General features: G+C 38.2%; 1 protein-coding gene across 1 annotated transcript; it reads left to right on the top strand.

Moving 5' to 3' along the window:
- The first annotated feature begins 9,154 nt into the window (after nt 1-9,154).
- LOC145008185 (uncharacterized) lies at nt 9,155-13,923 on the top strand. The gene is made up of 6 exons (XM_078966813.1): nt 9,155-9,260; nt 9,473-9,726; nt 11,170-11,240; nt 12,248-12,477; nt 12,519-12,692; nt 13,163-13,923. Exons 1-6 carry the CDS (start codon nt 9,155-9,157, stop codon nt 13,921-13,923), a joined length of 1,596 nt encoding a protein of 531 aa, XP_078822939.1.
- The last annotated feature ends 786 nt before the right edge of the window (nt 13,924-14,709 follow it).

Below are 14,709 nucleotides of genomic sequence, written 5' to 3'. Positions count from 1 at the left end.
ATTTGGGATTGTTATTGCTACATAATAGTCAAGGTAACATTATAAAGTTACTCTTATGGCTAATATGATTATTTGAATGCTAGAATTAGGGTTTATAGTCTTGGATAACTTGCATGTACAATAGAGAAACCTAGATCCAAGCTTTAGGGTTTGTATGAGCACATAGGATGTTCTTAGGACCAAAACCCATCAGTAACTGCACTGGTTACACCAAGGAAGAACACCGACATATCCGGTGACAGGTGCTTGAGCTGAAGAACCGATGATAGATCCAGTGGCAGGAGTAGTGGCAGCGTGGACTGCCACTATCTGTTGTTTCTTCAAGAACTCTTGTGAAGGATGACATTTCTCTCTCGCCTCCCAAAACTTTCTTTTCTCACCACTTCTATCAGTCGGTTCAGGAGTGGTGGTTGCTTCCTCTACGTCCTCACTATGGTCGATCAAGATTTGCGCTAGGCATTTGGCGCTGTCGTATGTATCCGGCTTCGCATCTAAAACGTTCCCTTTGGTTGGATGGGTCAACCCCCATATGAACCTCTCTACCTTTTTGCTTTCCGAGGTAACCATTCCCGTACAAAGAAGTGCCAAGTTGTCAAACCTTGAAGTGTAAGCAGCGATATCGGAACCTTTCATCTTCAGGTTCCAGAGTTCATGCTCTAGCTTCTGAATTTCACCCCGAGGGCAATACTCTGCGTGCAGAAGTTCCTTCATAACTTCCCAACCCATAGCATTGGCTACAGGTAAAGTTAGGGATTTGACTCGGCCGTTCCACCAAGTCAGAGCTTTATTGGTGAGAGTGCAAGCGGCAAATTTCACCTTGTCGGATTCTGAACAAGCACAGATCTCGAAGATAGATTCGATCTTCTCTAACCACCGAGTTAGAGCAATGATACCTCCTATGCCATCGAAGAATGTGGGTTTTGCGTTCATAAAGTCTTTATAGGAACACTCCTTTCGGTGTCCCTGGCTACCTTCATGGTTTTGAGGCTGGGGACCACCTCCTGAACTACCGGGGTTCGTTTGTGACATGGATGTTGTGAATGCTACAGTTAAAATTCTCTGAAGTGTTACCAGATTGATGTGAAGAGAAGGTGGTGGCGGAGGAGGGTTGTTGTTGGTCTTTGAGCTGGGTCTCTTTCTTGGTGGCATCTTGATCTAATAAGATCAGGAAAGATAGGATGGTAAGTCCTCTAGATTGAATCAAGAGATATGAAACAAGGGATATCTCTTTATGATAAACATAGAATTCTATTTAAGCGATAAAGAAGGAAAGAGTTATCAAAGCAGATAAATTATCGCTAAAGGAATGATTGAGGAGCAATGCTGAAATGAGGATTTCTATAACGGATTTGGCTCGAGAAATACTCTCATAGTATTTCTTGTCTCACTGCAACGACGGCTGATTGTTTGGGTATTGGGTAAGTTTTAGGCATGCCGCACGCCACAATCACTCCCAAGCACATGTTGGCCGTGTCTCGAATGAATATAGTTGGCCAGACTATATTGATCCTAGAAACGACTACATAACTACCCATGTTTAACCGCAGCGTACAACACCCATTTACTTATGTTTTGTTCTACTTGTAGTTATGGATTTCGACGGTTGGGTATACTTGTATACTTTTGAAAATACTTATATTTTGAGGTATACTTTTAGTTCAGAGCACTTAGGCCCCTTAGTGTTTATAGTCTTATACCATGTAAGGTTTGGTATACTAGTTCACTATAAACAAGGGCTCTGATACCAATCTGTCACACCCCGAAAACCAAGGCGGAAACATTCCCGGGGCGGACTCCACGTTGAGTATCAAATCCAATGCACATAGTAAGCAAAGTAAACAACCATTACATTACATAAGAGAATTTACATATGTTCAAAAGTAAAGTGTTACAAGTGTTATACATATATCATATGAACAAAAGTTAAGACGAGTCTTCTGTACGCTCCGTCTTCTCCAAAAGGATTGTTGGGTACCTGTCTACTATGGACCTGAGAATACAAGCAGTTTGAAAATCATCATAAAGCTGGTGAGTTCATAAGATGTTAGTTTTCTGAAAAATGTACAAGATCCCTTTGGTTTTCCGAAAAAGTTTGCTATCCAAGAAAATCCCATATTTTCTTATTGTAGAGTTTGATTAACTATTTTATTACATGAATCTGGTTATGTTCAATTGTTATCCCATGAAAATCCTATATTTTCCCGAAAGTAAGTTTAGTTGTTGAATCCCAATGTAATGTTCGATTATCTATCGTACTTGTCATACTAGCTTGGTATTCTGATATCCTAATTGTGTTACGCTTGAATGTACCTAGATACGTGCCTTCGTATTCGTATTTTATATTTGTATTCGTATTCATATTTGTGTTCCTATTTGTATTCGTATTCGTATTTGCATTCGTATCCGTATTCCTACTCCTAATCTTAACACTATTAGTATTCGTATTCATATTAGTTCTAATTGATGATTAGTATGAATTATTCGTAGGTTATCAAATATAATTTAGATCTTAACACTTTATCAAGAAATCTATGATTTGTCTGAAAGCAAACTTCGTAATTCGAACTATTTGATTAACACAGTTTTCAATATTTAAAACATACAAAATATAGACATTTGAAAATAATAAGTTTGAGTACAAGATTTCCATGTACTTTTGCTTGTATTCCCCCCTGAAAACATTTGAAAAACATTTGAAAAAGGGTAGGGGTATGAACTCACCGGTCGAGAAGTGTGTCGGATTGGATGCTAAGTATCGATTCGGGGCTTGATAATGCGTGAGGTTCCTATGTTATATGAAATGATATACAAATGTATCTAACTAGACTTTAAATCACTAATTAGATATGATTATACACTCCAAGACGTGAAAACACTTCAAATCAAGTGTTTGGAGTGACCCGGGTGACATCTAGGGACGTATAAGGCTCAGATATGGAGTTTACTACTCAAGAGTAAAATCATAAGAGGGTTTTCGGTTCTAATGACTCATTCCCCATGAGTTTACGGCCGTAAAATCATCGGTGGTGTGTTCTTGGATGCCACAAAGTCTTACAATGCACACGGGAAATTTCTAGGGTTGATTCCATGGCTTAGGAAGTGATCGGGACTTGAAATGGCCTTGGGATTGGAGTTTATGATCTATGAAGGTGTTCTTGGGGATTTTACTACCTTAAACACATGATTTTACAACCATAAAATCATGTTTGTCCAAGATCCATGGGTGTTGGTGTTTGTAGGTTAATCACATTTGATTCTAGTCCAACTTACAGGTCATTCAAGGTGATAAGGGCACTTAAACACCCATTTGAAGAGTTTATGGTCTAAGAAGATGAGTTTATGGTCTAAGAATGTTCTTGGACCATAAACTCTAGTTTTTCCCATTTATGAATGTTTTGGTGCGTTTCTAGAAGGGTTATAAGGTTATAAGCACTCATGGAAGTTCATTGAAGGTGTTTAGGGGAAAATTAACATACTAAAAGGTGTTTAAAGTCTAAGAATGAGGGTTTACGGTCCAAGAAGGTTCTTGGGCCATAAACTCATGTTCATACATCAAATGTCAAGATTTTGGGGTCCTTGGTTCATGTATGCAAGTTTCTAAGTCGAATCTATGCCCTAGAAGTGTTTTGGAGGTGTTTTATGACACAAAAACTCCATTTTCATGAGTTCATGGCCTAGGGATGTTCTAGGACCGTAAACTCATGCTAATGGTCCTAATCCTCATAAAAATCTTGAATTTGAAGGCCAAAGGTGATATACTAGAAGCTAGGATAGTTACGTTGACGATTTGGAGCTTGTTTTGGATGATTTTGGCTTGATTTCGATTTCTAGAGAGAGAAAGCAGAGAGAGAGTGGAAAGGCTTTAAATGAGGCTCTCTCAACTTTATATATGCTGAAATTTTGGGACACAGTGGAATTCTACCCGATACTGTCGTCAAGCGAGGCTTTTGGTCGTACCCGATTTAATTATTTTTATAATTCGACGGAATAAAACAGTTATTTTTCCAAATAATAAATTGGGGCGTTTCCATGGTTAATAAATGACTTAATTTAGAAACAAACGAAAGAAATTTAGGACGACGAATTTTTAATGACGTATCGGGTTACGACGATGGAACGAACTTTGGGTTGTCACATATGTGTATATTTGTACTCATGTATAGGGACCTTTTTGGGCAGTGGTATCTCGGCTCACGTTCTATTCGACTCGGGTGCTACCCGATCGTTTATATCTCTTGCGCTTAGCAAGAAGTTTCGGGATGCTCTGGAGACCATGGATTCTCCACTTAAGGTTGAGATCGTGGATAACCATACCATGAGTGTTGTGATGGTGTATCGGGATAGTGTCTTGAATATGCTTGGGGAGAGGTTTTGTGTTAATCTAGTCGTGATACCATTGCGAGGGCTAAAGGTGATCGTCAGGATGGACTAGTTGGGGGCTAAGGGTTTATTCGTCCGAGTAGCTTTAAGAGCTACTAGACCGAGGGTTTATTCGTTCGAGTAGCCCCCATGGGGAGCACCGATCCTATTCATGAAAGAGAAGGATTGGTCACCCACGATGTGTATTGATTATCGAGAGCTAAACAAGGTAATGGTGAAAAACCATTATCCGCTCGTGAGGATAGATGATTTGTTCGATCAGCTGCATGCTAAATCTTGGTTTCCCAAGATTGATCTTTGGTCGGGATACCATTAGATGTCAATTAGGGAAGAGCGTATATCGAAGACAACTTTTAGGTACCAGTACGGGCACTACGAGTTTGTGGTGCTGCCATTCAGGCTCACCAATGCCCCAACAGCATTCATGGATCTCATGAACAGGGTGTGTAGGCTGATGTTGGATCGGCTGGTGATCATGTTTATCGACGATATTTTAGTATATTCTAAGTTCAAGGAGCAGCACGATCAGCATCCGAGGGAGGTATTGGAGACACTGTGGATGGAATGGCTTTATGCCAAGTTCTAAAAGTGTGTTTCTAGTTTAGAGAGGTGCAGTTTTTGGGGCACATCATCAACCAAGAGGGTATTTTGGTTGATCCAGCCAAGATTGAGGCGATGATGCGGTGGGGAGTACCAAAGAACGTATCTGAGATCCGTAGCTTCTTTGTACTAGTAGGGTATTATTGGAGATTCATACCGGATTTCTCCAAGATCGTTGTACCCTTGACCCATTTGACCAAGAAGAATGCGACCTTTTGGTGGGGCCCAGACCAACATTGGCTTTTGAGACCGTGATCCAAAGGTTGTGCGAGGCCCCGATTTTAACACTACCCGATGGGTCGGATGATTTGGTGGTGTACTGTGATGCATGTATCACGGGGTTAGGCGTTGTACTGATGTAGCGAAGGCAAATGATCGCGTATGCCACATGAGGCTAACTGCCCTACTCATGACCTGGAATGTAATGCCCGTGTTTCAAGGCCAAGCATTGATGCGATGATGTAATAGTCAGGGTCAACAAATGTAACATATTTCGAAGTAATAAAGATGAATTATTTGAGTATTATGTGAATTTATGTGCTTTATAATTGTTTAACAAGATATAATGAATTAGGAATGAAAATATTCGTCAAAATAAAAATGTTATATAAACCCGATATCTATGAAGAAAGTTGTAGTGGTCATGACAAGGATTCCAGAGATATAAAGATCTCTGAAATCCGAGTTATAACGATGAAGTTATGACCTGTCGAAGTTTCACGATAGAAACGAGACGACACTACATGACATAAAAGGTAAGTTTACGCTAAAGTAATTTTTAGCCTTAGAAATATGAATGAAAGTCGTCGAATATTTTTAACCAAGAGCATGTATAAAATGAATGCCCAAATCTGACTTTTTATGAGAAAGTTATGATTTTTCCAAGTTTCAGATTAACAGTACACAACCCGGAGTTCGAATAGTAGATCAAATGGTTTTTGGCCAACACAACCTAAACGGGAATTGAAGGTCTTGTTAATTGTAGCTCAACAGTCAAAAGACAGACGAAAACGAATGTTGGATGAAGAAGTTATGAATTTTTAACCGACTTTCCTGTCATAACCTATTAAATATAACTTTAAAAATAGAGTCAAAGATTGTCACACTCCCAAACCGGAGCGGCGGAAATGTCCGGAGGTGGGTGACTTGATGTTAAGTATCACAACACATGCATCATGGTAATCAAAGTACAACAATCATTGCATTAATAAAGTATAAGTTTTACATGTATGTTTAATCGTTGTATATTGACACCAAAATAGATATAGCAAAAAAAAAAAAAAAAAGACGCAACTCTATACTGCTCCGTCTTCTCAAAATCCTCGGGATGTACCTATTTACTGGTTCCCTGAGAATACAAGTGTTTTGAAAAATAGAGTATCAACATTTAAGTTGGCGAGCGCACAAGTATTTCTGTTTAGAAGTTTGTTATCTGTTCCTTGAAATCGTGAGAATGTTTACTGTTCCAGAAAATCCAGTATTTTCTAAAATAACTGAAAGTAGTTTTAATACCATAAAACTGTTATGTATAAGTGTTGTTGTACTATGAAATAGTATAACATAATTTTAGTACACAATAAAACTATAAAAAGAATGTTTTCTGTATTGTGTATGTTTTCCAAGTTTTGTAATTGTACTCTTTGAAATCCATGTAAATGTGAGTGTGCCTGGCTCCACCAACTGTAATCGTAAGTTATAATGTAATACTGTAAATCGTATCATTGTAAAACCAGTACACTATATTCATACTCTCTGGTTTAATTATTCATACACTAAACATCTTGTTTAATATCTTCTTGTGGGTTATTATAACCATACTAAGACTAGCTAGCCTGATACAACGTTATATGGGCATTAGAACTATAATGACATTTGTCACTCATTGGCATACCAGCCTAACTGTAGCGAACAATACGAGTGTGGATTGTAAATCTCGTATAGATCTATGCACATTTGTCTCGCTCTCTATCAGAAGATTCCGGTTATAATCATCAGGACTTGAATAGTATTCCTTAAATGAATAAGTGACTGAACATTGTCTCACAAAAACCATATTGATGCTTACATATATAAAAATGATGAAAAGTCATTCTGAAATTAATAAAATGATAGTATGTTCATTTTCATATATACTTGAATACAAAGTATTTGTATGAGAGTATACCGTTAAATTTTGTATAACTAATAAATGAGAACAGTATGAAAGTTCCATAAATTATACCCATTATAATTTATATGTGTATTATGTTTGACATGTAATATTCATGAAAGTACCTTCTTTGCTCGGCATGTTACAAAGGGTAATAAAAATGAATGAAATAACTTATATATATATATATATATATATATATATATATATATATATATATATATATATATATATATATATATATGATTTTGGTAAAATATATATTAAAAACAGTTTATAAAACATTTAAAATTGTTTTAGAAATATTTAGAAATCAATTATTTGTAAACACAATATTCTTGTGTTATACTTCTATTCCCCCCCCCCCCCCCCCCACCCCACCCCTCTAAAAAATTATAAAATAGTAAAAACGAAGGGGTACGAACTCACCTTTTGTGAGTTTCCGGTTGAAGATTCTGTGTAGTCGCGTTAATTTCCTAAGCTAGAACTCGCAATAAAACAGAATCCTAATTTATATTAACATTATATTAAATATAAATTAGATAATTTAATAAAGTTTAAAGTGTTAAACAACACTTTTTTATTGTAAAATGACTTAAAATAATCCTTAGAATAGTGTATGGGTGTTTTTCATGTTCATCGTGTTCTTCGCGTTCTTCATGTTCTTCGTGTGTTTTTGATGAAGACTAGTAAAATTAGGTGTTTTCGGCCCAATATTTGAAGATTGAAATGTGTTTTTGGAAAGATAACAAGATCAATGGATGATATTTGCAAGATTCTATGAAGAATCAAGTGATTTTCGTATGAAAATCAAGAGAAGAAGATATATATATATATATATATATATATATATATATATATATACACACACACACTAGAGAGTTTTCAGCTAAAAACACAAACAGAGGCAAGAGTTTGCGGTCCGAAACAAGGTTTGCGGCTGGTTATATATAGATCTCGGCCGAGAAAACAAACCGAGACGAGGGTTCTCGGTTGGGTACTCCTTCCGAGAAAATTAGAACTTTTACCGAGGAGATAATGTTTTAGGAATCAGCCTCGCACGTTTGCGGTCTGAGGGTTCTCGGCGGTAAACGATTTTTTGTCTTTGGTTTGCGGTCCAAAGAAGGAGAAAGAAAAAGAGATCTGGGATGTTCTCAACAATCTGTACAAAGGCTTAGAACAAGCACAAGACAAGAAGCTTACAACCACACTCAATGAGTTCAACAACTTCAAAGCTCATACTGGCGAAAGTTTTGATGAATCCTTCAAAAGGTTCAACCTGATTGTTACTAAGTTATCCAATGCGGGCACCATCTGCAGTAACCATGAAACAAATCTTCAGTTCCTTAATGGCTTGGGAAGACATTTTACTACTGCAAAGATGATAGTTCAAGGACATAGAAAGATTCGTTCATTGTCACTCTATAAACTCTATGGGGAATTGCAAGCACAAGAATCCACCGTACTCAAAGACTGTGTTGACTTCGAAGGACCTCTTGCTCTCATAGCACAAACTCCACATAATCAATATTACTCTCCCTCGAATGACACTCCACCACAGTCATACAAAGCTGATTCAGTGTATGATGATGAAGAAGAATTTCAAAAGGCAATTGCTCTTGTCAGCAAACAATTCAATCGTATTCCACCACACTCTTTTCGCAAAAATCAACAATCTTTTTTTTTATTGTATAGAATCAATTTTATATTTTAGAGCAAACAGTAATCTTATAAAACTTATGAGATGAGATCCTTCCGAATGGGGTAAGATTTAACAAACCACCCTTCAATCGTAGCCTCAATCCACAAAACAATCACTCTTATTATCCTAAAAGTTCTCCTCCACCATCACAATATCAAAATTCTCAACCAAAGGAAACACCACAGTCTACTCAAACCACTGACTCCACTACTCCCTCATAAGACAAAACTGTTGTTGTAGTTTGCCACAAATGCAACAAAGAGAATCACTTTTCAAGAGATTGTAAGGCAAATTTAGTTAAAGACAGAGCATTCTACCTTAGAATGGCTCAAGAGTTTGAAGAAAAGGAGAAAACAAGGGCATACGTTGCCCATGTCAAAAGAGACCATCAAGTTTGGTCATCTGGAGATGAAGATAAAGCCATCGGGAGTATCAAATAAAAAGGGAAAATTTGCATGTTAACAACTACTGATGATGATGGGTCTACAAAGCTAAACAAAAACTACTGCTACATGGAAAAGGATGGAACTCTAGCATCTTGGAACAGGTAAAACTCATGATCCAAACTCTAAACTATGGCATGCATGATTGGCAACCTTACATAGATAATCTTAATGACACATGTGTTTCCATCCTTACAGACTATAACAAAGCCTTAGATGAGAAGAACATTCCATCCCAGGAGATGTTCCATGTGAGAGGACGACTGGACAACAAAAGAATCAAAATGGCTATGTTAGAAAGAGATTTAGAGTTAGAAAAAGATGCAAGAATGTTGAGTGAAACCCAATTAGAGATAACTTTTAACCAGAGAGATTTAGCTCAGAGTGAAATTGTACGCTTAAATCTTTTAATTGAAAAATTGTTTAATGAAAGTGAGGCTATTAAAAATTTGGTAAATAATGGAACCGTGGACAACACATACAATTAGGGTTGGCCAAATGGATATCCTACCGCAATGGATTCCTCACCCCGGTTCAACAAAGACAGATTGTACGTCCCTCCAGACCGAGAATTTCATTTTCCAGTCAATGACAAGACCTTTCCCAAAGATATCAAAACTCACTTCAGTAGACTGCATAATCTAAGCAATAATTGTGTCATTGAGGAAATTATGCCTGAGGTTTCGGGTCACACAAGTGATAAAATTCCTATCTGTGACACTACTTTCCCAAATTCTCAAAACTCATCCGTAGTTAATGAAGAAATTGTCATTGAGGACACTAAAGTCTCTAAAGAATTTCCATCTCTGTCCTCAGAATGTAATGTCCCACACCGTAGTCAAAAGTCCCACAAAAGTCCCACTGAAGTCCCAACTAAGACTTACTGTGCGGTAGTCAAGTCATCCATACCGTAGTCTTCAAACAAAGGTTCAGTCACTCTTCAAACAATTCATCATGAATTACCCATAAAAAACTTTGAAGTAGGTCAATGTTCCCAAATTCCTGAATCTTCAAGATCTGATGACTCAAGCCCACGCTTTCACAAAATTTCAAAGAGTTCTAGGAAAGCACAGTTGAATATCAGAGACTGCGGTTCCCCAAAAACCTTAACTAAAAAGGCTCTCAAAGAGGAATTTCGCTCCCAAGGCACAAATAGACAAATATTTAAAAAAACAAAAAGCATGTTAGATCTGAAAAATCCAAAAGTCCATAAGAATTTATTTTCTCTCACTATTTTTCAAAAAACTCTACAATCAAGAAAACACCCAAAAAGGAATGTACAGTTTCAATGGTCATTCCTGATTCATCTTACACAACTCAAAAAGGTGTAAAGTCTTTTCAAAACAGTGTTTTTCAAATCTATTCCTCAGATGATCCGAAATGGAAAGGTATTTTACCCACTCCAACAAATTTAAAGTCATGTCAAAATTTTAACAAGTGGAAGGGTATTCTACCAAATCCAACAGAAAGGACACAAGGATTTACACGTGCTAAACCTTTTTCAAAACAAACTTTTCAGAAAACGTACAACACTTATGTCGGATCTTTTCAAAAACAACCTTTTACCAAACAAACTTTTCAGAAAACATACAACACTCATGGCAGATCCTTTCAACCTCGAACTAGTCAAAAGCCAAACAACTCATCCTTTAGACCGCTAACCAAGCGTAGTGTCAGAACAAAAGACAAAATCTCAACCTGTGAGTGTCAGTGTAGTTGTCAAAATCAAAAACCTAGTAACTTTACAAAAACACACAACACTCAAAAATTTCACAAACACCCAGGACTAGGTTTAAAAGTTGACACGAAACCAGTCCATACATTAGTCAGAAACTCACCTGTTGCTCCAGGCTCCAAACTAGTTTGGATGCCTTAACTAATCGTGTAATTCTCAGGCTTTGTGCAAGGAGGAACAAGAAGATGAATGGTTAATTGACATTGCCTGCTCCTTGCACATGACCGGAAGGTTAGAATACCTTTGGGATTTCAGACCAATTTGCAACGGTGGAATTATTACACTCGACAACAATGTGAATGGAATCATTTGAGGTTACGGTGTACTCACGATGGGGAACTTCACAATTCAAAAGGTTGCTTATGTAGAAATCCTTAAAAACAATCTCATCAGTGTTGGCCAACTATGTAAGGCAGGCCATCGAGTTGAATTTGATTATAAATTATGTTAGGTAATGAAAAGTGAAAGGAGAACCTTCTTGATCAAGTGACGATCTGAAGGTACCATGTATCCTCTAGATGTCTCTCTAATCATTGGCAAACTGCAGTTGTGTTTCTCTAATCATCTCAACTTCAGATACATCAACACTTTGGTCACTGAAGAGCTGGTCAGAGGACTCCCTATTATCAAGTTCAACAATGACACTCTCTGTCCTGCATGTGAATGTGGTAAGAAATCCAAATCAAGTCATCCTATGGTGATTGACTCTTCAATTTCTGAACCACTTGAGCTCCTGCACGTTGATCTCTGCGGTCCATCAACCGTAGCCATTCTCCATCACAAAAAGTACATACTTGTTATAGTAGCTGACTTCACACGCTTCACATGGGTTTTCTTCCTCAGACTCAAGTCAGAAACACCGCAAATTCTCATCAACTTCATCAAAGAACTCCAGATCAAGATGCAGTAACACATATCCGCAATGATAATGGAACTTAATTCACTAATCAATCTCTTAACAGTTTCTTGGTGTCCAAAGGCATCACTCACAACTTTTCAGCGCCTTATACACCATAACAAAATGGAGTAGTAGAAAGAAGGAACCGCAAACTAGTCAAAGCAGCCAGATCTATGCTCAATTTCGCACACCTTCCTCTCTACTTCTAGGCTGAAGCTGTAGCAACCGCATGATTTGTACAAAACCTAAGTATTGTGTGAAAACGTCTCAATAAAACACCGTATGAAGGTCTTCACAACCGCAAATCAAATGTTCGTTTCTTTCATATCTTTGGGTGTAGATGTTTTGTGATCAACAACAGAGATCAGCTTAACAAATTTGCACCGAAGTCTGATGAAGGCATCTTTCTTGGATATTCCACGAACAAGGTTGCTTATCGAGTTCTCATCAGACGTACAAGGCTAATCATTGAAAGCTTCGACGTGAAATTTGATGATTCTCACATCCACAACTCTCTTCCGTCCACTGAAACCACTACAATCATGGAAAGTGATATTCCTGCTTCTTCAGGTCCTTTAAATCTAGTTGAAGCCATTATGACGATCTCTTAGATCCTGTTGAAACGGCGAAATTATCCAAAGTTCTTGTGTCACCAACCACTCAACAACAACATGCTGATGTTTATGGTCCATCTCTATCTGAAGTAGCATCTTTCAATACTTTCACCTCTCCGGTTGAGGGGGGAAATATCTACTCCAGATCAAGCAACAACCATCAAGGTTCCAGTACTTGATGATGATCAACTTCCTATCCTCAGAAAGTCATTACCATCAAACATATCTTCGGATTCGAATGAAGAACTCATAGAGAACATTGGCACTAGAATTGATTCAAGGATTATCACTCTCCCATCCACAATCCAGGGGGAATCTTTTCAGATTCCAGAGGAACTCCCATCCGCAGTCCAGGGGGAACCTCTCCAAACTACTCAATACAATTTCATTCCAACATGCCAAAATGATTCCGCAGGATGTTCTCAAATCCAGAGGTAACTGCCATCTCCAACCGCATAAACTTCTGATATTGAAAACATTCCCTCTACCGCAGCTGTTGATCATATAACAACCTCGTCTACACATATGGACAAAGGACCACCCACCAGGTCAAATCATCGGCAACCCATCCGCAGGTATCCAAACTCGATCTACCAAGGACTTATCTGATAATTATCACTATGCAGCATTTATGTCCTCAGTGGAACCGCGTTCGATCAAAGAAGCATTATTGGAACCTGATTGGATTTCTGCAATGCAAGAAGAACAGGAAAAATTCAAAAGGAACCACGTGTGGCAACTCGTTCCCATACCGCAAGGCCACACTATTGTCGGTACAAGATGGGTGTTCAAGATCAAGTTAGATGAATCTGGTACGGTCATCAGAAATAAAGCAAGACTAGTTGCAAAGGGGTACGATAAACTTGAAGGTGTTGACTATGATGAAACGTATGCTCCGGTGGCACGAATGGAAGTCATCCGAATCTTCTTAGCATACGCAGCCCACAAAAATATCAAGGTACACCAAATGGACGTTAAGAGTGCCTTTCTCAATGCGGAATTAAAGGAAGAGGTTTGTCTTCAGCAACCTCCCGGCTTTGAAAGTGTTGAATTCCCTAACCACTGCTACAAGCTTGAAAACGCAGTCTACGGTCTGAAGCAAGCCCCAAGAGCTTGGTATGAGACACTTTCTGAATTTCTAGTCTCTTCAAGTTACAAAAGAGGTGTGATTGATCCCACGTTATTTAGAAAAACAAATGGTGACCACCATATGCTTGTACAAATATACGTGGATGATATCATCTTCAGATCGTCGGATAAGGGAATGGTGCATGAATTTACTAAGCTCTTGACTAACAAATTCCAAATGAGCATGAATAGAGAGAATAATTTCTTTCTAGGTCTTCAAGTCAAACATATTCAGCAAGGAATATTCATTCATCAAGAGAAATACACCACATAACTATTGATAAAATATTCTATGGATAATTGTTCCTCGGCTAAGGTCCCCATGGCCTTCGGTTATAAGATCTCTGCTGATCCCTCTGGCGAATCTGTAGATCACAAGACTTATAGAGGTATCATTGGCTTTCTAATGTACCTCACTGCAACCCGAACATACATTGTCTTTGCAACTGGTGGTACCCCGCAGGCAACGACTTCAGTCTCTTGGTCTATGGTACCCCGCTAACCCAAAAGTGTCACATATGACCGCAGCTAAACAAATTCTCCGGTACCTGAAAGGAAGCAGATCTCTTGGTCTATGGTACCCCGCAGGCAACGACTTCAATCTTCAAGCATTTATAGATGCGGATCATGCCGGATGCAAACTTGATCGAAAAAGTACCTCAGGTGGATGTCAATTTCTGGGAGGAACGCTCTTCAGCTGGTCCTCAAGAAAACAAAGTTGTGTATCATTGTCTAACATAGAAGCCGAATATGTGGTCGTAGCCAACTGTTGTTCTCAAGTTCTATGGATGAAGACACACCTGTTAGACTATGGGTATAGAATGTTGCGGATACCAATCTACTGCGACTCTGAAAGTGCCATAGCAATTTCTCATAATCCTATTCAGCACTCCAAGACCAAACATATTGAACTACGATATCACTTCATCAAAGACTACATTCTGAAAGGTAACATTGAACTCATCTTTGTCCCTACTCATGAAGAGATTGCTGATGTATTCACAAAAGAACTTGACTCTACCAAACTCAATGTGTTCTTACAAATGTTAGGGATGAAAAA

The sequence above is a fragment of the Lactuca saligna genome, chromosome 1 (assembly GCF_052625555.1).
Source record: "Lactuca saligna cultivar CGN05327 chromosome 1, ASM5262555v1, whole genome shotgun sequence".
In the NCBI taxonomy this organism is placed as follows: domain Eukaryota; kingdom Viridiplantae; phylum Streptophyta; class Magnoliopsida; order Asterales; family Asteraceae; genus Lactuca; species Lactuca saligna.
The sequence above is the reverse complement of the archived record's forward strand: the minus strand, read 5'-3'. Positions and strand labels throughout refer to the sequence as shown.